This window comes from Kogia breviceps, chromosome 12 (genome assembly GCF_026419965.1).
Source record: "Kogia breviceps isolate mKogBre1 chromosome 12, mKogBre1 haplotype 1, whole genome shotgun sequence".
Taxonomy (NCBI): Eukaryota; Metazoa; Chordata; class Mammalia; order Artiodactyla; family Physeteridae; genus Kogia; species Kogia breviceps.
Window position 1 is genome coordinate 7,141,358 of NC_081321.1, and position 23,688 is coordinate 7,165,045.

The 23,688-nt window shown below is 39.2% G+C and overlaps 1 protein-coding gene across 2 annotated transcripts in view; it reads right to left on the reverse strand.

The window, feature by feature from the left end:
- Positions 1 to 339: 339 nt before the first annotated feature.
- LOC131767316 (alpha-2-macroglobulin) overlaps positions 340 to 23,688 on the reverse strand; it is a 64,061-nt gene continuing 40,712 nt past the window's right edge. For both annotated transcript variants that reach the window (XM_059082506.2, XM_067008719.1), the window contains exons 16-36: positions 23,159 to 23,326; positions 22,111 to 22,219; positions 20,286 to 20,406; positions 16,975 to 17,203; positions 16,128 to 16,254; positions 15,653 to 15,774; positions 15,176 to 15,227; positions 11,513 to 11,596; positions 11,067 to 11,243; positions 10,655 to 10,742; positions 9,524 to 9,680; positions 8,657 to 8,731; positions 8,027 to 8,207; positions 6,531 to 6,754; positions 4,910 to 5,128; positions 4,623 to 4,750; positions 3,640 to 3,730; positions 2,465 to 2,533; positions 1,272 to 1,374; positions 791 to 832; positions 340 to 466 (exon numbers count right to left, since the gene is read on the reverse strand). In XM_059082506.2, coding sequence (XP_058938489.1) covers positions 450 to 466; positions 791 to 832; positions 1,272 to 1,374; positions 2,465 to 2,533; positions 3,640 to 3,730; positions 4,623 to 4,750; positions 4,910 to 5,128; positions 6,531 to 6,754; positions 8,027 to 8,207; positions 8,657 to 8,731; positions 9,524 to 9,680; positions 10,655 to 10,742; positions 11,067 to 11,243; positions 11,513 to 11,596; positions 15,176 to 15,227; positions 15,653 to 15,774; positions 16,128 to 16,254; positions 16,975 to 17,203; positions 20,286 to 20,406; positions 22,111 to 22,219; positions 23,159 to 23,326 — 2,583 coding nt within the window. In that variant the 3' untranslated portion in view covers positions 340 to 449. The remainder of the gene's footprint in view (positions 467 to 790; positions 833 to 1,271; positions 1,375 to 2,464; positions 2,534 to 3,639; positions 3,731 to 4,622; positions 4,751 to 4,909; positions 5,129 to 6,530; positions 6,755 to 8,026; positions 8,208 to 8,656; positions 8,732 to 9,523; positions 9,681 to 10,654; positions 10,743 to 11,066; positions 11,244 to 11,512; positions 11,597 to 15,175; positions 15,228 to 15,652; positions 15,775 to 16,127; positions 16,255 to 16,974; positions 17,204 to 20,285; positions 20,407 to 22,110; positions 22,220 to 23,158; positions 23,327 to 23,688) is intronic.

The window sequence follows — 23,688 nt, forward strand, 5'->3', positions numbered from 1 at the left end:
TGGACATATCCAACTTTCTATTTCACATTTCCCTTTAATGTGGAAAGTCTTTCCTTGTCCAGTCAGCCTTTTATTCTCTCATAAATCCACTCTTTGGCTTTTTCTTAGGGTAATCCTATAACTAAACTCACTTTACATGCTCCTAGTACATAACCCAATGCTTTCTTCTTTTCCCTGCAACCTCTAAATGAAGCCTACTGTGACCACCACCTCTGTAATGTTTTTCATTTTTTGAAATCCTTTAGCCCTTGATTGCTGTGAATTTTTGTCTCAGGAGTCTATTGGGAATCACATGGAAGTGTAATAAGTGTTTATTGAATAAATGAGTAAACAGTGATATGGGCTGACCAGAGAAAAAGGTTTATTCAACAAGCCTTCAGAGATATAAAAACTCTTTTCTTCCATGGAGACCTGAGTCTGTGGAACAGGGACTCCAGCAAAGCAGGTCTTTAAGCGTTTCCAGTGTCTGTGATAGTGGAAAGAATAGAAAATTAAGATGGACTTGGGTTTCCAGAACAGTGAATATTCCTTCCTTTAGATCTGGGTAGCATGGTGCCTGAGGAAATCCAATTAGTATAGTGGGAAATGACATCCATTACTTAAAATTATCTAATATGCAATTCTGTGAACTGTCTGAGGTCTGACTATCAGGGGCCCTTTCCCAATAAATATATTTTTCTATAATAAGTTGCACTGTGAACAGTATGATGTCTGTGAGAAATGTTTAGCCCGAATTTTATGGAGGAGATTTGAGGGACAAGCCCATCTTGAAGGAGTATGAATTGCTTACCTTTGCTGCAAGGAGCATTGTACTCAGCAACGGCAAACTCATCTGAATAAAAACAAAAATAGTCAGGAGAAGTGAGAGGGAAAGCGAACATCTATGTTACAGGTCAGTGAAAGAATCCTTATTGCGGGAAGAATTGTATCAGAAACCTCCGCATCATTCATTTGATGTGCTGCTTTCTGTCTTATATTTTCAAATACTGTATGTTATGCTTTCCTTTACCCTAAACTCCTGAAGGGTAAGAGTACAGATGTTATACTTATTTAAATTTCATATTGTCCTACAGTTGATTTTATCTGAAGAAAAGGGAACTAAATATCTTACAGGTGCTTTGTATTAGTAATAATGTATTTATATCAGACTTGATAGAGACAAAATGAAGTGATGAGAGTGATTAGTGTAATGAATTGCCCCAACACGTCTCTCAAATCTAAATTTATGTGATCAGGTATTTAATTTCTGTGTGAACTTTGCTTTCACTCACCTGTCTCATAATAATCGTAGACTTTCACTATGGCTGGTTTCAGATCCCTTACTGGGATGTCTTGAAGAACCGTGAAGGACAAGCTCAGGGTCTGATTTGTCACCTATAAAGCAAAAGGGAATTAAATGACTCTCCTCTGTCCTCTTTGAGTGAATTTAAGTATTCATCTATTTTGGGGAAAAACTTTCTGTCAACTAACAGGGTACTTAAATGGGGCCAAAAGATCTCAGAGTAGGTGAAAACTTCCTCAAATTGTTTCTTTTTTTTTTTTTTTTTTTTTTTTTGCGGTATGCGGGCCTCTCACTGCTGTGGCCTCTCCCATTGCGGGGCACAGGCTCCGGACGCGCAGGCCTAGCGGCCATGGCTCATGGGCTTAGTTGCTCCGCGGCACGTGGGATCTTCCCGGACCAGGGCACGAACCCGCGTCCCCTGCATCGGCAGGCGGATTCTCAACCACTGCGCCACCAGGGAAGCCCCCCCTCAAATTGTTTCTTAAATAACTAAAACTCTTCATATACTCCCATCAATGTGAGTGCATAACTCTGTTCATAGGGGGTGAATGATGCAGGCTTTTTATTGTTTGAATAGCTGCGTTTATTTTTAAGTATCAGAGATTCAGTACAGCTTCACTACCCTATCTTGTAGAAACACTTGTGTCGACTCAAAAAGGAATATAAAAGGAGGATCACTGCAGCCTATGTTTCATACAACTTGTAAACGATAATATCCGTCAATATAGGAATGAGTAAACTATGCAACAACACACAACTATAAAGTCAGATTGGTTTACTGGTGCCCTGGCCTTGTTGTTTTATGGTCTAAGTCCTTGCTGAGACTGATAGCATATTCCGCTTTTGTCTGATGTGCTGTTGATATAATAATTAACTAATCCCAGTGGTTACTTCCTTATATGTATCTTCAAAATAACTTGTGCACATAATGAGCACCTTTTGTGGAAAACTTCTTGCTTATGGGGTCCTAGAAATAGTCACAGCCCAATAGTATAACAAATCATTTCTTCCCATAGTCCCAGATGAAATATAAGTAGAGAAGGAGAAGAGACTATTCACTGGACCTAATGTTAGAATTCTCAGATTTTTAGTGTGGAGGTGATGCCTCCAAAATGCCTTCATTCACTTCCCGGGCGGCTCATTATCCATATTTTTTGGGGGATAGAATGGCAGGGCTCTCACCTTATCCAGGTAAATCAAAACATGGTTGTTGCTGACTTCTGTTCGGCTCACGTGGTCAGATGTTTTAAGCTGAAGAAAATTAAGACATCACAAATGTTAATAAACAGAAAAAGACCCTGGGGAACCGGAGAAAAGAAGAACGTTTATTACCAAATTAAGCCCGAGGGTAAAATTTCTTCAAATGCTTTTTGTAAACAAAGGCAATAATGTGGCAGAATTAAAAGTGAAAGATAATTGGGATGCAGGGTTTAACATTAATACGACACAGGACCTATGTGTAAATTGATTTATTTGAAGAAAAGGGAACTAAATGTCCTAAACTTGGAAATTACCCATATTTCAAGGTTCAATTCACATTCCATTCCTTCATGAAGGAGGTTTTTGTTTTTTTACTTTTTTCGCTTATTCTAACTTGTAGCAATCTCAGTTTCCTCTGTACTTCTGTAATAGTTCTAGTTTATGTCAATCAATCTTTCTCATATTTTTTTCACTAGTTCATGTGCGTATGCTTTATCTTCTGAAGATTCTAAGCTCCATTAAAGCAGTAGCCTGCTGACAATTTTTTCCTAGTAGATGTGGCCTCCTAGCAAAGAGCTGTTCATGACAAGAGATAGACCGTTGCTGTGGGTGTCCCTAAAGCAGTGGACAGGAAGGCTGCTGGAGCTGGTAAGGTCACCAGGTCTGCCCAGATAGTTCAGAAGGCTAAATGAATGTGATCCCTAATACCTGCCACCCCAGTTTGATCAATGGTGGAAGCCCAGTCTCAAAACCATCTGAGTTGACCATTGAACTTGGTAGTGAAAGACTGGTTAATGATAACAATGTATTGTAAAACTAGAGGAAAAGGAGAATGTTTTATGGATCATTTGTTTTTCTGTGGGCGGCAGTTTTGAGTTATTAATTTTTAAAATTAGTATTTTTATTAATACCTTAATGGAAACTTAACCAAAAATCCATCATAAAATTTTGAGACCCATTTAAACTAAGTTAAATGAGAAAACAAACAAACAAACAAACCCCCATATAAACGTGCTAAATTATATTTCTGCTTTTGGAGACAGTGATGTCTTTGATAGAAGTTAATTTAATAGTATTTTTATATTAATGTTGTCTTAGTCTAGAGATACATAAAATATTAAATAAAGTAGAGTCTCCTGGGCTTATAGTAAACCTACCATTTTCACTGTTGGTTTCAAGGGAATGAAACCAGATACCATTTTCACGTCAGCAATCACCATGTTGGAGGCTGGACGGCTTCCGGTGTAACTAAAGATCCAGGGAAGAAGGGAATTAGGATTATCTGTGTTATTAAATATTTTTTTTTCTGTGTCCACAGTAAGCACTCAGCAGCCCTGAAAAGTACCAGAAGTCTTCCTAAATTTCTTACCAAGTAGCTCAAAAAACTGGCTGTGCATTAGAATCTTCAGGGGGCCCTGTTAAAGCCACAGAGACCAGGCCTATACTCTAGACCTGATGAATCAGAATTTCATGGGTGTGAGCTCTGAGGATCTGCATTTTAAGAAAGCTCTGTAAATGATGCTTAGCTGGGCATGAGACTGTTAATCTATCCCAGTTATTTGTTACATACACTTTGTCTTTTTCCTGAATAGTATCCCCAACCAGGTTATAATATTCTTGAGGACAGATACAAATAGCCCTGTAGGTATTTGAATATGGCTGCTAATGTATGTATTTTCCCCCAAATTGATTATTTTATATATAATCTGAGATTTAATTATTACCAGTAGGAATTCTAACTAGAGAGTCACTACTTCCTTCTATTCGCGCTTTTCAAGAAGTCTCCACCTCGGTCCCAGATAAAGCAAGAATAATATAGGATTTCATTACAATATAATGAAATCAGGATGAATAATTACATTAGAATAAAGTCAGGAATTCAGGTTAGAGGTTCTTTATTTATTATTGAGGGGAATTAATAAGCTGTAAACAATAAGACTAGACACAGATCCTGGAGTTGGGGGATGTACAGTGTAAGCCCCATCACTGAGAAATTCTGTGTCAACACGAGAACACGTTGCTTTTTCAATAAACGTAGAACAAACATTCACTGTCACCCTGCTCTGCTTAATGCGGAGTTCCAGTAAGAAGATTGGTTGTTATTATACCCAGAATTGCATGACGCAGTCAGAGATCTTACCTGACTCTCAGTGATATTTGGAAGCTGGTGTGAGCTTTGGGTCCATCACAAGTTTGGGGCAGAGTCTGCACCTCCAAAGCAAACGGGAACTCTTCCTTTTTCGGGAGAATATTGTATTTCAAAGATGTCTGTGGAACAGACAAAAATCTGTGATTTTTCCCTTGCCCAGGATTCCTCCCAACTTCCTCAACTCTTTCTTTGATTTGCCCCATCATTTGCTGCGTTAGGCCTTCTCAGTGACAATGTTACTCTGGACCTTTTGTCCCCACCTACCCCTGGAATCTCACCTGGAGGTAAACACATCCTTCTCCTGTCGTTGTCATGCTGTACTCTCCGGGCACCTCGGGCAATGAAACCTGCTGTAGTAACAGGAGGTTGCTGTTGTCCACTTGGAATTCTGTGGAAAATGTCCCTGAAGATTGGATGGTCACCTGTGCAGCCTTTCCAGTCCTGGTGAAAGTGGCTGCTCCATATTTGGACAAAGCATGGAGAGCCACCACAGTGTCCTGGAAGACAGGTGAGGGAACCCACTTAGGCACGATAGCCCTTTGAAGACCCAAAGGCCCATGTTAGCTGCCACAAAAGGGGCTTTGATTTCCTGTTTCCTGTTTCCCTCAGTGCTGAAATACTGGGGTTCTCATTTCAAGATTGATTATAATCCTTAGATAGATGACAGAACCATAACCTTCACATATCTGCCTTGGACTATATGCTTTAGAAATTTATTTCTCAGAAAATCAATTCTTTTCTCTCTATAAATACATGTGAGGTATGCAATGTGGAGAATATATATGAATGGGAATTATTTATTAGCATTAGCTATTTGCCTAAGATGTCTTTCTTGATAACTGTGGTCATATCTGTCACCACCCAACCAAAGTTAAGTTTGGCTCTCGCCCCAAGCTACATTCTGCTCTGCTGCTGAGGTCAGTGCCCTGAGAAAACCCAGGGTCCTTTGCAGCCACGATCAAGGTCATGCTTCAGTTTCTCCAGAGGAAATAAATAATGAATAATTATAATTATATTCTGGATTTGTTGACATTTTTATTTGGTTCTCTCTTTTTCATCAGAAGTTTGGCTCCCCCTCCACCGGGCTGGTCATATTTTCAATTCTCATCCACATTGAACCTGGCATCCTTCAAATAATAATTTGCTAAGAAACGAATGATAACTTTTAACAAAATTATTTTCTCCATTTATATGGAAAAATAAGAGATTAAATACAGTGGAGAAGGATGGAATGTCTTTCCGTCACATTCTGCTTCTCTTTTAGGGTGCATACGCTAACCTCTGAATTCTCTGGAGATGAAACTCCCTGCTCTGTCTATACTGATGAATTTTTTAGATATAAGATTATATAGTTAGGCTTAGGAGGTTGGATGAATAAAGATAGTTCTTTATGCTCCCAATGAACAAATGTTTGTATATTAAGATGTGGATAGAAGAAGCATGAAATGTGTCAGCCTTAAAAGAAGCCAGTCAAAGTGGACCTAGAAATGGAGAGCTTTGCAAGTAGAGGTGATTGGTTTCTGAATAGTGTTTCTAGGAACAACTTGAAAGGACTCTTAGAACTTCCAGAAGAATGGTGGATTTTAAAATTCGTTCTGCTGTGGCCATTGTGTGTAGGGTCCTGGTGCCCCACTATTGCTTTAGGGATGTAGAGTTGTTACTGGACATAGGAGCCTGTGATAAAAATATGGGATGGGGGTGGGACAGAATTGACATTTTCTTTTCAGCCCTCTTTGACTCTCGTGTTTTCTTATTTCTCACCATCCTTGAATACTAATAACATTCTTCTCATTTCAAGTTATTCTTATCTTCATTTCTTTTCTTCTTATATGTGTTTGCATCTTGTTCAAACATTTTTCTACCTGAAGGTAAAGTAAAAGGCTCTCGCGAACCACACACCTGGGTGGAGGAGAAGCCCCCGTGGGAGTTCTGCTGCCTTGAGATCCACTTCACGATGTGCGTGGCGGGGGTCAGGTCCTCCGAGGTCAGGGCAGGCTCGGCAGTGAGGTAAGCGAGGAGCACATAGGCTGTCATCTCCACTTCAGCAGAGGGAGCCCGGGGTTCGTACAAACGCTCCACTCGTGCCTTGGGTTTCTGAGGTCGTGTCCAGTGGACAGAATTATCTGGAGGTGAGAAAAAGATTTGCAAGTGGCCACATGTTCATATTTAACTTCAGGTAAAAGTACAAGGGCCAGTGCTGAAGTGCGGGTTGCCTTCCAGTGATCATCTCTTAAATCTTATCTGGCAGCTTCCCACCTACAGACAGCTGAACGAGGCCTGTTTCATCTGGGCTAAGGAGTCAGAAGCTGTGCCACCTAGGTTTTCAAATGGCTGCGGTGGTTGCGTTGGTGGAAGAGAGGAATGGCAGAGCGGGTTCTCTGACTGGTTGTGGTGATTTCCGACATCTGATGTTATCCAGACCCTATCTAGGGCTTGTTCAACTTTCTATAAAGCCTGTCCTCGGAGGTTTCTTATGAGGATCACAGATCACATGAGATAATGGAGTTTATACTCATTAGATTAAAACCAAAAATAGAGTAATCCTCAAAATAGCAAAGGCTGACAGGGTGTGAAATAACGGGAACGGACTTACACTGTTGTGGGAAGAAAACAGCTCCTTGGAGAGTAATCAGATGACATCCAGCAAAGGGGAAGATGTGTTTAGCCTGCTAATCAGCAGTTACGCTTTCTAAGTACAAGTTAGAGAAACTCACACACCCCCTCAAGGAGATGGGTGTATGAGTATTCATTGTAGCATGGCTTGCGATAGAAGTAAATAAGAAACAAGAAAAGATCCACGAGGAGAGACTCTCTAAATAAATTATGGCCTTTTAAATATATGGTAATGTATCGTGCAGCAGTGAAAATTAACATACCCATACAGGAGACTCCTATCAGCCTGCCTAATGTTGAACTTAAGAAACAAAAGGCAGACAGACAGACAAGGATCAAGCAGAAATACTCAGAAGGATGATACTTCTTATCTAAAGATGAAAAATGTAAACATTCTGAATATCATTTAGGGATACATATGCAGTAAAAAGGTAAAGAAATCCATGGAGTTTGTAATGACAAATTCAGGATAACGATTACTTTTGCAGGTAGGAATGGTACACAAGGGATTTTTCCAGCATTGGTAATATTTCGTTTCTTAAGCTGGAAGGGAAGTATTAAAGGTGTTTGCTTATTATTCTTTATGCCTTTTTGTATATATACAGTACTTGTCTCTTATCTTTGGATGTGTGACTTGAGTAAGAAATCCTTGAGTCCATAATGACATAGACAAAAGAAGAGAGGGGAAAGGGGTCCTGAGAGGTAGTCATGGGGTATTTTTGATATGGAGTCCTTGATCCAGAGACTGTGGGATGGGAGAAAGATCCCAGGTGTGCTCTCACCTTCATTTACAGCTTCCTCATCAAGTGACTTGAGTACTTCTCTCCTCTTTTCCTGGTTACCTGCCAGAGCAAAGGCATAGGCCAGCAGTGCCTTGGTGTAGACGTGGCTGCCTCGGGATCCTTCCTTGGCTGTCTTCCAGGCTGACTCCAGGCAGAACAGGGCATTGCGGATGACAGGGTGCTGGGAAGGCAGAACGAGAAGGGAGCGAGCTGTGTGAATAGGGGGGCTAGTGCTCCTGGGTAAACACAGACCACAGCACAGAGGTCAGGAAGTTGTTGGAAAACATTTGTCTTTCTAGCCTCATTCTTATGGATAGAGAGAATAGTATTTTTTGAAAATCTGTTAGTCTCACATTCATAAGGCAGGAATATAGGCCATATCTTTAGAATTCATTCTGCATGTGTTGTGGTGGTGGTGGTAGTGGGGTTGCTAGGGGGAAAATAGACTAGGGGCATCACTGGGGAAGTGTAAATCTTTCTTAATGGACTGACTAAATTCTCTACTGATCTGGGAAGCATTGACATTGCATAGAAGGAGTGCCGACAACTGGTTTTTAGTGGGGTATTGTTTCAGACATCAGGTCAGCAGTTTCATTGCATCTAGAACGAGGCTTCAGCAAGGGTACCTACAGTGACGGGGAGAGGAATCTCCAGAAGGGCGATGGTGATATAGGCAGAGAGGGTCACTTCATCGTCCACTCCACCCTGTAAGTATGAGAGAGAGACAGATTAGAATAATTTGAGGGACATTTATAGCGATACAAGCTTACCTTGGGAAACCAGAAAAATCTCAAATAAACAACCCAACCTAATGCCTAAAGCAACTAGAGAAAGAAGAACAAACAAAACCCAAACTTAGTGGAAGGAAAGAAATCATAAAGATGAGAGAAGAAGTAAATAAAATAGAAACTTAAAAAAAATAGAAAAGATCAGTGAAACTAAAAGCTGGTTCTTTGAAAAGATAAACAAAATTGATAAACCTTTAGCCAGACTCATCAAGAAAAAAAAGGGAGAGGGCTCAAATCAATAAAATCAGAAGTGAAAAAAGAAGTTACAGCTGACACCACAGAAATACAAAGGGTCATAAGAGACTACTACCAGCAACTATAGGCCAATAAAATGGATAATCTAGAAATGGACAAATTCTTAGAAAGGTATAATCTCCCAAGACTGAACCAGGAAGAAATAGAAAATATGAACAGATCAATTACCAGTACTGAAAATGAATCAGTAATTTTAAAACTCCCAATAACTTTTGAGAATGCTCTTAATCAGCTCCTTGTATTCTGCTGTCATGGAATTTGTCCTTCCCCATATATATCCCCACGAAGCAAAGTATCACAATCACTCTAAGTTCCATCCCCTCTTTCTTGGTGCTATCCAGGTTTTATTTTCTTCCGATACCTTCCTTAAGGAATTCTTATATTATCACTTCCTCTCCTCATCCTTGTAGACAGTGTAATGGACAAATCAACACTAGCTCCGAGAACACTTCACCTTAATGGCATTGTTGAGCAGTGACCCAGAACTCCTGAAACAGCCACTGTCCCTCTGCTTTTGGGAGAGCCAGGTGAGAGCTTCGTTAATATGTGCTTCATCAATGAAGATATAGGTTCGAGCCTGGGCAAAACTCTTCAGTACAAAGGCTGTGAGCCTGAAGGGGAGGAAGTGATGATCACATTTATGTTGTTACAATGGTTTTATAACCACATCATGGCAACAGGCCTCATAGGACACTTCTCACACTGACGTGAGTCATCTAACAGGAATTCTTTACTTAGAGCTCCCATTGCCTTTACTTGATGAACCTGCTAGCTCTCGTACAGCTGACCCTTGAACGACATGGTTTGAACTGCATGGGTTCTCTTACACATGGATTTTTTTTTTACTAAATACGTACTACAATGCTACATGATCCCCAGATGGTTGAATCCGTGGATGCACAACTGGGGATACCGAGGGCCGACTGTAAAATGATGTGTGAATTTGCTACTGCTGAAGGTCAGCGCCCCTAACCCCCATGTGGTTCAAGGGTCAACTGTACTAATGTTACTTATTTTTAAATTTTATTTGAGCAAGGCTTTAAATCTTTTCTTTAGCGATTTTCTACTGTAGATGGCAGAATCTTCTCATACACAGCTCTTACGTGCAGTAACTTCTGACATTGCTTTGCCTTAGGGATTTTAAAACAGTGTTTCATATCACTGGCTCCATTTCATTTCTGTCCTCCTATTATTGAATTTATTAGTGATTAAGATGAATATGATCTAAAAACATAAACTGAAGTGAACATGGTTTACCTAGAAGTTATATGATATGTTTGCTGGCTATCTCATTAAAAAAAATCATGGTTATGGGGGCTATTTTAGAAAAAAAAAATAGCTATTCGAGAAAGAATACCTTGGTGTATTATGAACAGGATGAATTCTGGGGACAAATCTAACAGACGTGTATTCGAATCTCAGTTTTTTTGCTTGTTACCTTGCTAGTTTGGGTATATTTATCTAGTATAACCAACCGTAGGCTTAATAATACATATCTGATAGGGTTCCTGGGAATATAATTTTGATAATATATGTAAAAGACCTGACACAAAAATAGGAGCTCAAAAAACTGTCTTTCCCTTACCAGGTATTACCCTCACTGTTGCCATGTTGCTTCCCAAAGGTGCTGTAAGAGCCATCGTAGTGCCTGTAGAGCAGCTGTCTCTGGTAGCCTGGAATGGAAGGTTAATGAAGCAACGTGACGGGTTGTACATTCTCTAGCCAGAGAAATAAACAAAATGCCTTGGCATCTTGTGATAGTTCCTAAATTTTGCTGCAGTATATTAGACGGTTCTGAGTCCTAAACATTTTATTGGAGGTTGGACACTGGAGAGGTACCATGAAATCAACTGTCATAGTATTCTTATTATTGTAACTATCATGGCATGATAAATTTACATATCATAGAATTGATAAGTAACTCGAGCCTATTGGGGATTCCAACCTATTGTTAAAATTGCACCGTGCAATTTTCACTCCCTTATTCAGTAACTCACCAGTGTTGAGGTAGTGAATGGCCTTGGACTTGATCTCTGCAGTCAGTTGCTGTGTTTTATTGAGATAATCCAGAACGTAGATGTTAGGAGCAAAGAGGACCATATTCTGTTCTCCACAGCCATAGGGCATTTGGAGGAGATTTTGTGTATTTCGCATGGCAGAGCCTAATATGTCTCCTAGGAAATGGGAGAGATGGGAAGTCATAAAGCTTATAGATTATAATCCGTCAGAATCATTAAGAAGAAATGAATAATTAGCTGAGGTAAAGAAATGAGGAATTTTAGGAAGGGTGTCTTCAAGAAACAGAAGGATGATTGGAAGCAATAAATAAGTCCAAAGAAGAAAAGTTAAAAGTACAGCTGTTATTTTGAGAAAGTATTTATGGAAAAAATATAGTAGACATTGTCCAATATAGTACAGTAGTCCCCTAGGGCTGGAGACTCACCCAAAACTGAGAAGGAGGCTCGGGCAGATTCTTCTACCACATTTGGCGGCAGCTTCAGAGATAATTTTTCAGACACCTCGGCACCTAGAGAAAGAAACAAATCAGCCACAATGAAGATGATTTCTGCTGTATATCTTCCTGAAGAGCTCCAAGACCCAGAAGCCAGAACTATGCCTTGTACCTAAACTTCTTCTGAAAAGTTGTCCCTCTTTTAATATTCCAGTCTTAAAAAAGACCTTCAACGTATATGAATGGGATTCTGAGATTTCTAGAACTTTTCCTTCCCCAACCTCCTTGCATGTGGAGTTGCATTCCAAAAGAATGCTACAAACTGACAAGTACCTGTGACGTTGCGATTCTGTTGTAACCATTCTGTGGCTCACACAAGATTGTTGTCACAAGGTGACATATTTCATGTCCGTCCCCAGCCTCCTTACACAACAGCTCTATGCAAAACACCCGCTATGTATGTATAAGCAAAGGAAAAATCTCCAAAAAGTTCCTGAATTCTACCATAATGCTCGGTCTTTACTTCCATCAAATTTCACCACATATGAAGACAGTTTTTTTTTTTTTTAACATCTTTATTGGAGTGTAATTGCTTTACAATGGTGTGTTAGTTTCTGCTTTACAACGAAGTGGATCAGTTATACATATACCTATGTTCCCATATCTCTTCCCTCTTGCATCTCCCTCCCTCCCAACCTACCTATCCCACCCCTCTAGGTGGTCACAAAGCACCGAGCTGATCCCCCTGTGCCATGGGCTGTTTCCCACTAGCTGTCCACCCTACGTTTGGTAGTGTATATATGTCCATGCCACTCTCTCACTTTGTCCCAGCTTACCCTTCCCCCTCCCCGTATCCTCAAGTCCATTCTCTAGTAGGTCTGTGTCTTTATTCCCGTCTTGCCCCTAGGTTCTTCATGACCTTTTTTTTTTCTTAGATTCCATATCTATGTGTTAGCATACAGTATTTGTTTTTCTCTTTCTGACTTACTTCACTCTGTATGACAGACTCTAGGTCCATCCACCTCACTACAAATAACTCAATTTCATTTATTTTTTATGGCCGAGTAATATTCCATCATATATGTGTGCCACATCTTCTTTATCCATTCACCTGTTGATGGACACTTAGGTTGCTTCCATGTCCTGGCTATTGTAAATAGAGCTGCAATGAACATTGTGGTACATGACTCTTTTTTTTTTTTTTTTTTTTTGTGGTACGCGGGCCTCTCAACTGTTGTGGCCTCTCCCGTTGCGGAGCACAGGCTCCGGATGCGCAGGCTCAGTGGCCACGGCTCACGGGCCCAGCCGCTCTGCGGCATGTGGGATCTTCCCGGACCGGGGCACGAACCCGTGTCCCCTGCATCGGCAGGCGACTCCCAACCACTGCACCACCAGGGAAGCCCTACATGACTCTTTTTGAATTATGGTTTTCTCAGGGTATATGCCCAGTAGTGGGATTGCTGGGTCGTATGGTAGTTCTATTTTTAGTTTTTTAAGGAACCTCCATACTGTTCTCCATAGTGGCTGTATCAATTTACATTCCCACCAACAGTGCAAGAGTGTTCCCTTTTCTCCACACCCTCCCCAGCATTTATTGTTTCTAGATTTTTTGATGATGGCCATCTGACCGGGGTGAGATGATATCTCATTGTAGTTTTGATTTGCATTTCTCTAATGATCAATGATGTTGAGCATTTTTTCATGTGTTTGTTGGCAATCTGTATATCTTCTTTGGAGAAATGGTTATTTAGGTCTTCGGCCCATTATTGGATTGGGTTGTTTGTTTTTTTGTTATTGAGCTGCATGAGTTGCTTGTAAATTTTGGAGAATAATCCTTTGTCAGTTACTTCATTTGCAAATATTTTCTCCCATTCTGAGTGTTGTCTTTTCATCTTGTTTATGGTATCCTTTGCTGTGCAAAAGCTTTTAAGCTTCATTAGGTCCCATTTGTTTATTTTTGTTTTTATTTCCATTTCCCTAAGAGGTGGGTCAAAAAAGGATCTTTCTGTGATTTATGTCATAGAGTGTCTATGACACTCTATGTCTTTTCTCCACTGTATATTCTTGCCTCCTTTATCAAAGATAAGGTGACCATATGTGTGTGGGTTTATCTCTGGGCTTTCTATCCTGTTCCATTGATCTATATTTCTGTCTTTGTTCCAGTACCATACTGAAGAAGACAGTATTTTTAATGGAAGCACTAGACATGGGGCTAGGGGTGAAGACGAACAGTATTTGACTCAGTGAAAATAAATTAATTGCTGCTGATAAGCATACATTTGCTGGCATTGTAATATTGGTGAATTACATGAAGATGAAAAAAGAAAAATGTAGTATTTATCATTATACTGCATCCTGTCCTCATAGGATTAGTAATAAAACTTTTGTCAAAGGGTACAATCTATCAGTTATGCAAGATGAATAAATTCAAGAGGTCTATTGTAAAACATAGCGCCTACAGTTAACAATACTGTATTGTAAACCTAAACATTTGCTAATAGGATAGATCTTATATTACAAAAATATAAGAATAAGAGAGTGGGAGGAAACTTTTGGAAGTGATGGATAGGCTTATGGTATAGATCATGGTGACAGTTTCACAGGTGTATATTTATCTCCAAACTCATTAAGTTGTATATATTAATTATGTATGTATTATCAGTTATATTAATTACTGATAGTTACGTAATGAAATTTAATCATGTAGTTAAATACATAATATAATTATGCATTAAATACATACATAGTTATTTAATTATGTATGTATTATTTGTATGTCAAAAACTTCTCTTACCTTCAAAAAAAGTTTTGTAAGAAAACAGATGACATATATGGATTTGGTAGTAAGGACTAAATTCACTTCAATGTAGAAATAAGACTAAATAATAAGGCAATTGTGTTTTTAGAATACATTTTATATATTTTAAGTATTGACATGACAAAAAAGATAATAAACAGAAATTAGTAGGTACAGAAAGGTAAGGAACACATGATGTTGATTAGACATTGGTTTGAGATGAGAACACATTGTGTTGATAAATTTCTTAGTGTACTCAATTTCCATAAATGTTTTTGTTTAGGAAATTCTCCACAAAGATAAAGCTGTATCGTTTACTGTAAGCTTCTTTAGTCCCTTCCCAATGACTGATAGGATACTAGGTATAGGATTGGCACGAAACAAATATTGACATGACAAATGGTAAAGGCTGTGGCAACCTTTTCTTCTGGAAATAGCATAGTCTCATTATCCAGTGTGGTTAGCTATGCAAAACTCAGTGTTGAAGGGGCTTGAATTCAGCTACCCATGTGTGGTATTACTAAATATGCAAGGAAATATCCCCTTTGGCAGTATTCATTTTGAATCTACCCACTTTCTACCTATAACCGCATCTTACACTGGTCAGAAGGACAATTTGATGTTTGTACAGGTGCTTAAAAAATAAAGACTCAGAATTCCTAGGATATGGATATTCAGCTGATCAAATTACTTGACTTCTCTAAAAACCAGTTTCCTCACTTACAAAATGGGTTGATGGTTCTTTAGGTCTTGCTTACCTCATAGGGAAAGTGTAGGAATGGTATATATAAAATACTTTGAACTTCAAATATTATATTCTAGTCAATGTTGTTTTAATTATGATGACTGAGTCTTACCTGATGGACAAAGCAGGGAGTTGAATGTTGCTTCCTTCTCTAGTCCTTCAGGCTTTCGGTGGAAAGAAAGAAAAGTTAGAAGTGAGAATGGACTGACTTTCAGGACATGTGTGTTAATAGGGGAACTACAGGTTTCTTGATGAAGAGAAGAATTGGAACTGATTTTCAAATGTATTATAGAAGCAAATTCTATAAGTGTAAGTAATATGAAGGAGACAGGTTGATAGATGAGAAAGGGAGGAGGAAATTACAACGTAAAATCAAGAGAGAGAGACAGAGAGACACAGAGAGAGAGAATCATATTGTGAAATATCCCATGACTATGTATATATATATATATATATATATATATATATATATTTCTTTTTTCATATATCTAGTTTTTAGCCCTTCTTACCTAAAAGTTGGAACCCCAGCTGGATTCACCATTGTTTTTCTTGACTCACTGTGACTTATCAAATGGGCAGGCTTACTTACTTCCACCAACAGGTGCTTGATGACTGTGTCTTTCCTTCCATGTTCAGGGACCACAGCCACCTCGGTCCCACACAGCTCTTGAGACTCTAGTGCCTCTGCACTCACTGTGAAATTCACATTCCCTGGAAAAAGGGGCCAGTAGAGATGAGCACCATCTCTCTCTTCCTCCATGCCTCCAAACCCCAAGATTTATAAATGTTTAATGCTTTGTGACCTTATTTTTTTGTTTTATAAAAACATAGGAGCAGGAATGGAAGCATCATAGACTAGAGGCTAATGATACTGAGAATCCAAGGTGGAGCCGGAGGTGAGGGAAGGGGGTATATCCTTCTAGACATCCTAGAATGAAAGACAAAGAAAAAACGTCTACCATTTGGTGGGGGAGTGGGGGCATCTTTGCCTGGATATGAGGATCCCATAGACAGACACACACAGTCTTTGAGTAGACAACTGCCTCTAGGAGGCTGTCTCTCACCTAATGACTTTGGGGTTACTGCCCAGGACATGGTTTGCCGGCCATTCCCACAGATGCACTGAGTCTCTTGTTCCTTCTCTCCTGGGACAGCTAGGAATGCAGGAGAGGCTTCTAGGTGCACACTGACCTGAAACCACACATGAGACAAAGAGACAAATAGACCAGAGGGAAAGGGGGCCAAAGGAAGAATGGCTTGAAATAAAGCACATTGAGGGATTGGGTAGATTTCAGGTTGCCTAATATTGAAGATAATATAAATGGAGACTGAGCATCTTATAAGTGGATCTGACATCTAAACATTAGTATTTGGGGATAATCTGCTCTTTCACTTGGTAGGAGCAGAGGAGACGAAAAGTCATGATGATATGTTTGTTGCCTGTGGAAGCTCTACTCCTTTGGCTTAGGATCTTGACCATACCCTCAGCTCTCCCAGCAGAGTATACAAGATTTATAAACAATTATGGTAAGATGCACATAAATAACTTTAAAAGTTAAGTTTAATACAGTGAATCATATAAGAAAAGTTAAATATATGGGAATGTAGAGGTTGAAACCTTGGAGAGCATAAGACGTGAGAATCAGCACACTGGTTTTTGTTGTTCATGTCAGAAATCTTCATGTTACACAAACTTCCTAACTTTAAAGGGTCAGAACCTTGTTTTAAGTTGTCATTTGGGATTTGGAGATATCAGCAACCATAGTCATAATAACATATGAGTATCTCTGACAGTATTATCTCCTGGTGAGCCCATCTTATACACAGGAGTTTGTCAGTATTCCCAGGAATGCAGTTTTTAATTTACTTGACTGTTACCTTGTGTTCAAGTTAATAAAGCGAAGTCCTTACCCGGATGCATTTGGGAAGGTAGTTTAACACAGTGGCCTTGAGTGTGAAGGCTTCTCCGCGGATCACAGAGTAGGGCATCGTGAGATCCACAAAGAAGGGCTGGAAGGCTCGGAGAGAGGCAGTTGGAGAGAGACCAAGTCCAGTGTCACTGGACAAGCAGAGGGCCCCTGCCTTCCACTCAGTGATGGTATCGGGGACGATTACTCCTACTTCAGCCATACCCGAGGAGCTGGGGAGGATGGCAATGTGCAGAACAAAAAGCAAGCGGTTAAATACAGGCGTGCCTCGTTTTCTTGCACTTTGCTGTATTGTGCTTTACAGATACTGTGTTGTTTTTTTTTTTTAAACAAATTAAGGGTTTGTGGCAACACTGCATCAAGCAAGCCTATTGGTGTCTTTTTTCTAACAGCATTTGCTCGCCTTATCTCTCTGTGTCACATTTTGGTAATTCTCTCAATATTTCAAGCTTTTAAATTATTATTACATTTGTTACAATGATCTGTGATCAGCAATCTTTGATGTTACTATTGTAATTGTTTTGGGGTGCCATGAACCGCACCTGTATAAGATGGCAAACTTAATAGATAGATATTGTGTGTGTTCTGACTGCTCCACTGACCAGCCATTCCCCTGTCCCTCTTACTCTTCTTGAGCTTCCCTAGCCCCTGAGACACAACAGTATTGAGATTAGGCCAGTTGACAACCCTATGATGGCCTCTAAGCATTCAAGTGAAAGGAAGATTGCACACTTCTCACTTTAAATCAAAAGCTAGAAATCATTAAGCTTTGTGGTAAAGGCATGTTGAAAGCTGAGATAGGCTGGAAGCCAGGCCTCTTGCACTAAACAGTTAGCCAAGTTATGAATGCAAAGGAAAGTTCCTGAAGGAAATTAAAAGTGATACTTGAGTAAACACTTGAATGATAAGATAGCGTAACAGCCTCACTGCGGATATGGAGAAAATTTGAGTGGTCTGGATAGAAGGTCAAACCAGCCACAATATCCCCTGAAGCCAAAGCCTAATCCAGAGCAAGGCCATAACTCTCTTCAGTTCTGTGCAGGGTGAGAGAGGTGAGGAAGCTGCAGAAAAAGAGTTTGAAGCTAGCAGGGAATGGTTCATAAGGCTTAAGGAAAGAAGCCATCTGTGTAACACAAAAGCTCCAGGTAAAGTAGTAAGTGCTGATGTAGAAGCTGCAGCAAATTATCCAGAAGATAATTAGTGAAGGAGACGACACTAAATAACAGATGTTAAATGTAGATGAAACAGCCTTATGTTGGAAGAAGATGCCATCTAGGACTTTCACAGCTGGAGAGGAGGAGTTAATGTCTGACTTCAGGGCTTCAAAGGACAGGCAGACTCTCTAGTTAGGGGCTAATGCAGCTGGTGACTTGAAGTTGAAGCCAGTGCTCATTTATCATTCCGAAAATCTTGGGGCCCTTCAGTATTATGCTAAATCTACTCTGCCTGTGCTCTATAAATGGAACAACAAAGCCTGTATGACAGCACATCTGTTTACAACATGGTTTACTGAATATTTTAAGCCCATTGTTGAGAACTACTGCTTAGGAAAAAAGATTCCTTTCAAAATACTGCTGCTCATTGACAGTGCACCTGGTTTCCCAAGAGCTCTGACGGAGATGCACAACGAGATCGACGTTGTCTTCATGCTTGCTGACACAATAGCCATTCTGAAGCCCACGGATCAAGGAGTAATTTTGACTCTCAAGTCTTATTCTTTAAGAAATACATTTTGTAAGGCTATGGCTGCCGTATATGGTCATTCCTCTGACGGATCTGGGCAAAGTCCATTGAAAACCTTCTGGAAAGGATTCACCATTCTAGATGCCATTAAGAACATTCTTGATTCATAGGAAGAGGTCAGAATATTAACATTAACAGGAGTTTGAAAGAAGTAGATTCCAACCCTCATAGATGACTTTGAGGGTTTAAGACTTCAGTGGAGGAAGTAACCGCAGATGTGGTGGAAAGAGCAAGAGAACCAGAATTAGAAATGGAGCCTGAAGATGTGGACTGAATGGCTGCAGTCTCCTGTTAAAACTTGAATGGATAGGGAGTTGCTTCTTATGGATGAGCAAAGAAGGTGGTTTCTTGAGATGGAAGCTACTCCTGTGGAAGATGCTGTGAAGATTGTTGAAATGACAACAAAGGATTTAGAATATGACAAAAACTGAGTTGCCAAAGCCGTGGCAGAGTTTGAGAGGATTGCCTCCAATTCTGAAAGAAGTTCTACTGTGGGTAAAATGCTATCAAACACCATTGCATGTTACAGAGAAATCGTTTGTGAAAGGAAGCGTCAATTGACGTGGCACCCTTCATTGCTGTCTTGTTTTAAGGAGCGGCCCCATCCCAACCTTCAGCGGCCACCATCCTGATCAGTGAGCAGCCACCAACATCAAGTCGAGACCTTCCACCAGCAAAAAAATGATGACTTGCTGAAGGCTTAGATGGAGGTTAGCATTTTATAGCAATAAAGTATTTTTGATTAAAGTATATACATTTTAAAAGACATAATGCTATTATACACTTAATAGACTACAGTATAGTGTAAACACAACTTTTATATGCCCTGGGAAACCAAAAAATTCATGTGACTCACTTTATTGTGATATTTGCTTTATTGGAGTGTCTGGAACTGAACCTGTAATATCTCTGAGGTATGCCTGTAAATCCTTTCTAGGAAGAGAACCCCTGTATAAATGATTCTATTGTCATGACTTGAATGCACTTAGTAGAAATACCAATAATGGAGAGTATGATCAAGGCTTGAAATGGAAATGTATTAAGTCCCTTTTTTTCCAACTCTGTTTTCCATTCTAGTCTATATCAGTCTCTCCTTAGACATGTAGTTGTAGTATAATCTATTATAGACAATATAGTGATAAATATGTAGTTTTAGATTGTTATTAAATTTTTTTCTCTAAAATACTGTTCCACTGAGGGAAGGTTTATACTTTTAAATTCTACTACTACTGTGTAGAGCTGGCTTGACTGACCCTGTGCTTAACTCAGGACTGCCGAGCAACGAAGGATCTCTTATAGGCGTTAATCTGTGCAGTGCTTGGTTATATTTAGTCCTTATGTTCATTTTCTGGAAATCTTAGAAGGACATTTGTGCAAAATTCCTGATACAATTAGATTAGTGAGACTTCATAACAGAAGTGTTATACTAAACCTCTCCTGAACACAGCAATGTGTCCAAAAGATATACTTGGATATTGAAAAACTAGCTAAAAATTGAAAATTGTGAGCAATCTATATTGTTGCATCTTATATATGAAAGAAGTTACTTACTCTACTGCCACCAAATCCCAGATCCATGTCTCAGGGAAGTACTTTCGCACAGTCTCTGTGGGAGGCTCTGAAATACGTATTATATGCATAAGTTCATGACCTCTTCCCATTTCAGCTATGACTGCAGAGGAGACAGAAACAATAAATATAAAGATAAGGCTTATGAGAGATTGTAGTAAGTGCTACAAAAGAAATAGGGTGATGAAATAGATAGGAACCAGGAGAGGACACTTGGGTAGAAAGCTTCTTGGAGGAGGTGGTATTTTTAGATGAATTCTGAAGCATTAACAGTAAGCTAGGAGTGAGCTGGGGGAAGAGAATCACAATCAGAGAACAGTGAGACCTAGAGGGAGAAAGGGTCTTGGCTTGCCTGTGAAAGAGAGCTAGAGGCAGAAAGGGTCTTGGCTTGCCTGTGAAAGAGAGCTAGAGGCAGAAAGGGTCTTGGCTTGCCTGTGAAAGAGAGCTAGAGGCAGAAAGGGTCTTGGCTTGCCTGTGAAAGAGAGCTAGAGGCAGAAAGGAGGCTCTGCAGCTCCTGCGCACTGTACTAAGTGCTGAGTGCTGTGACTTGAGGTCAGGATTTGGTCTGCACCTCTGCGGGAGCAAAGAAAAATCACACCCAGACATTTTGACAGTGGCTTTGAGAAACCGTTTGTAGGAGTGAGAGGATCAAGAATTTAAAAAGCTCTTTATTCCCAAATATGACCCTTTATTCCCAAATGTTTCAGAAGATAAGACACAAGTGACGAGATTTGTCCCTGGGACAAATCTTGTGTATCTATACGCTTGTTCATACATAAATTTACTACAAATCTTATTGATAAAGGATTAAAGGATATAATTTATAAATACTAATAAAAATATACAATGATCTTTATTTAAATTCCGTATAGCCATTTGATTCTTGCTGAATGTTTACCTTGATTTCTGACAAACTCTTTTGTTTGTATTCAACCTATATTCAACCATGATTTGACAGTATCAGACCATAAGTAAATAAATGATTGATTACTATATGAGTCATCAAAGAAGTAGCCCATATCATTGACAAATGAGTGTGATTTCAATATGGATATTAGCTGATGTTCTGAGGAAGTTAAAGAGCTTCTTTTCTTGACTCGTGAGAACATAGTCCCAATGTGTGAACATTTCTGTTTCTGTTTACATTATCCTATGCCTGGAAACTTTCCCTTCCCTTTTAAAACTCACACATCTCCATTTACTAGAAGCAGATTCTATATGAATGACTTCTTGATTCCTCAATCAGAATCAATCCTTTCTTTTATTCTTCATATCTGCACCCGTCTTATAACACTTTTTACAGCCTGCCTTGTTTCCTTTCCAGCTGCATACGTGGGAGCTGGACACAAACAGAATTTTTTGATTTGTATCACTATGTGACCTTGAGCAAGAACCTTAATATATCTAAATCACAAGTTCTTTTTTTTTTAAATTGAAGTACAGTTGATTTACAATGTTGTGTTAATTTCTGCTGTACAGCAAAGTGACTCAGTTATACACATATATACGTTCTTTTTAATATTCTTTTCCATTATGGTTTATCTCAGGAGATTGGATATAGTTTCCTGTGCTGTACAGTAGGACCTTGTTGTTTATCCATTCTAAATGTAATAGTGTGCGTCTACCAACCCCAAACTCCCAGTCCACCCCTCCCCCACTCTTCCCTCCCCCTTGGCAACCACAAGTCTGATCTCTATGTCTGGAATCACAAGTCCTTTTTAATTACTTTCATCACATTTTATCTTTTTAAAAGAATTATTTTATTTGGTTCAATATATTAGGCAATTCATTTTTCTTAATTTCTTACCTGGAGAAGATAACAGTCTTTGAGATGGCTGTATTTTATATAGTTCAAGATTTGGACATATATGGGGTTTATGAATTTTTGAGTTGGTGAATACCTTTAAGCCCATATCCTGTAAAGGAAATCATCACCTAATCAGTACACAAATATCATAAAATATGTATATACACATACTTCTTTTCATTGAATTTAACAAACAATCCAACTAGCTTGATATTAACCTTTTTTGTGTTTTTGGAAGTTGTTTCTTTCAAACAGTTTCCCTGCCTCTCGTCACCCCAGCGTTACCTGTAACTGTTACTCTAACACCCGCTCTAACACCCATCTTTACTGTGCACTGAGGAAGCTCAGTTAGAATCCAACTTTTGAGCCTCACCGCTAGCATCCTTAAACATGGGAAGCTAGCACCATAAGCCCTGGTGCTGATCATGTGTGGTTTAAGCACATTTCAGAGTAGCTGAGGTCATTCTCTCCTGCAAAGACTTTTTTCTTTGGAATACAAAGGCTTGCGTTGTTTCACTTGATGGGTAGATATTACAGGTTTTCAGCTGTCTAATGATTCTAATCAGGTAGAACCATATGAAATTACTGATATTTGACCATTTAAAAAAAACTTTAATTGGAGTATGGTTGCTTTACAATGTTGTGTTAGCCTCCACTGCACAACAAAATGAATCAGCCATACACGTACAGATATGCCCTCCCTAATATTAAACTTTTAACGTTCACGTGAGTAGAAAGGAAATTGATATACTTATAGAGATAAGTTCATTCTGTTTTTAAACCTTTTTCAACAGTATTTATTTTACATGTGTAATATTTATAAATGAATGAAGGAAAAAAACCTTGCTTAATAATCCCAGAAGTTCCAGTCCTGGCTCTGTTGTTATTAGTAGATCTGCTACTGTTAGTGACCTTGGAGAAGTCACTTGACCTCTCTATGTCCCATTACCCTCAACTAGAATACAGAAGCATTAAAATAAATATTTTTTTCCATATATAATATTTTGTGAACCTTAAGAACTGACCATCAGCAATATAACGGACTTACCTTTAGGAAGCTATACATATCTTTTTCATTTGTATTTGATACTGGGGAATACATGATCCCATTGATATAGATATTATGGTGACTGATGCAGTCTTCATCGTCTTCCTTCTGTTGATTTAAACGCTCAGGGAAACCGTTGAGGTCCTTTACTGGTAGCAGGTTATAAACCTGTACAAATGCAAAGGGCAAAAGGACAAACTTACTTGTGGCTTATTTTTCTTAAGTGCAGGGAGAAAAGAAAAGAATAATCACTACCAGTCTTTCTTTGAGTGGCTCCATTGCATAGATTATTTTACAGAGAAGATGATTTTGAAAACGTTTAACAATTTTAGGGAAAAAAACCCAAAACATTCCTATCTAAGTACTCAGGATCATAATCTTTTGTTACGCTCTTCAGAGGCAAACCCTAGACTCTATGCTGGAATGAAATAAAACTTAATTAAGAGAAATTGAGGTTTGCTATATTTGAGACATTGTGCAATGCTTCAGGATGACAGAATTAGGTAATAGTTTCGTCTCTATCTGGTGGT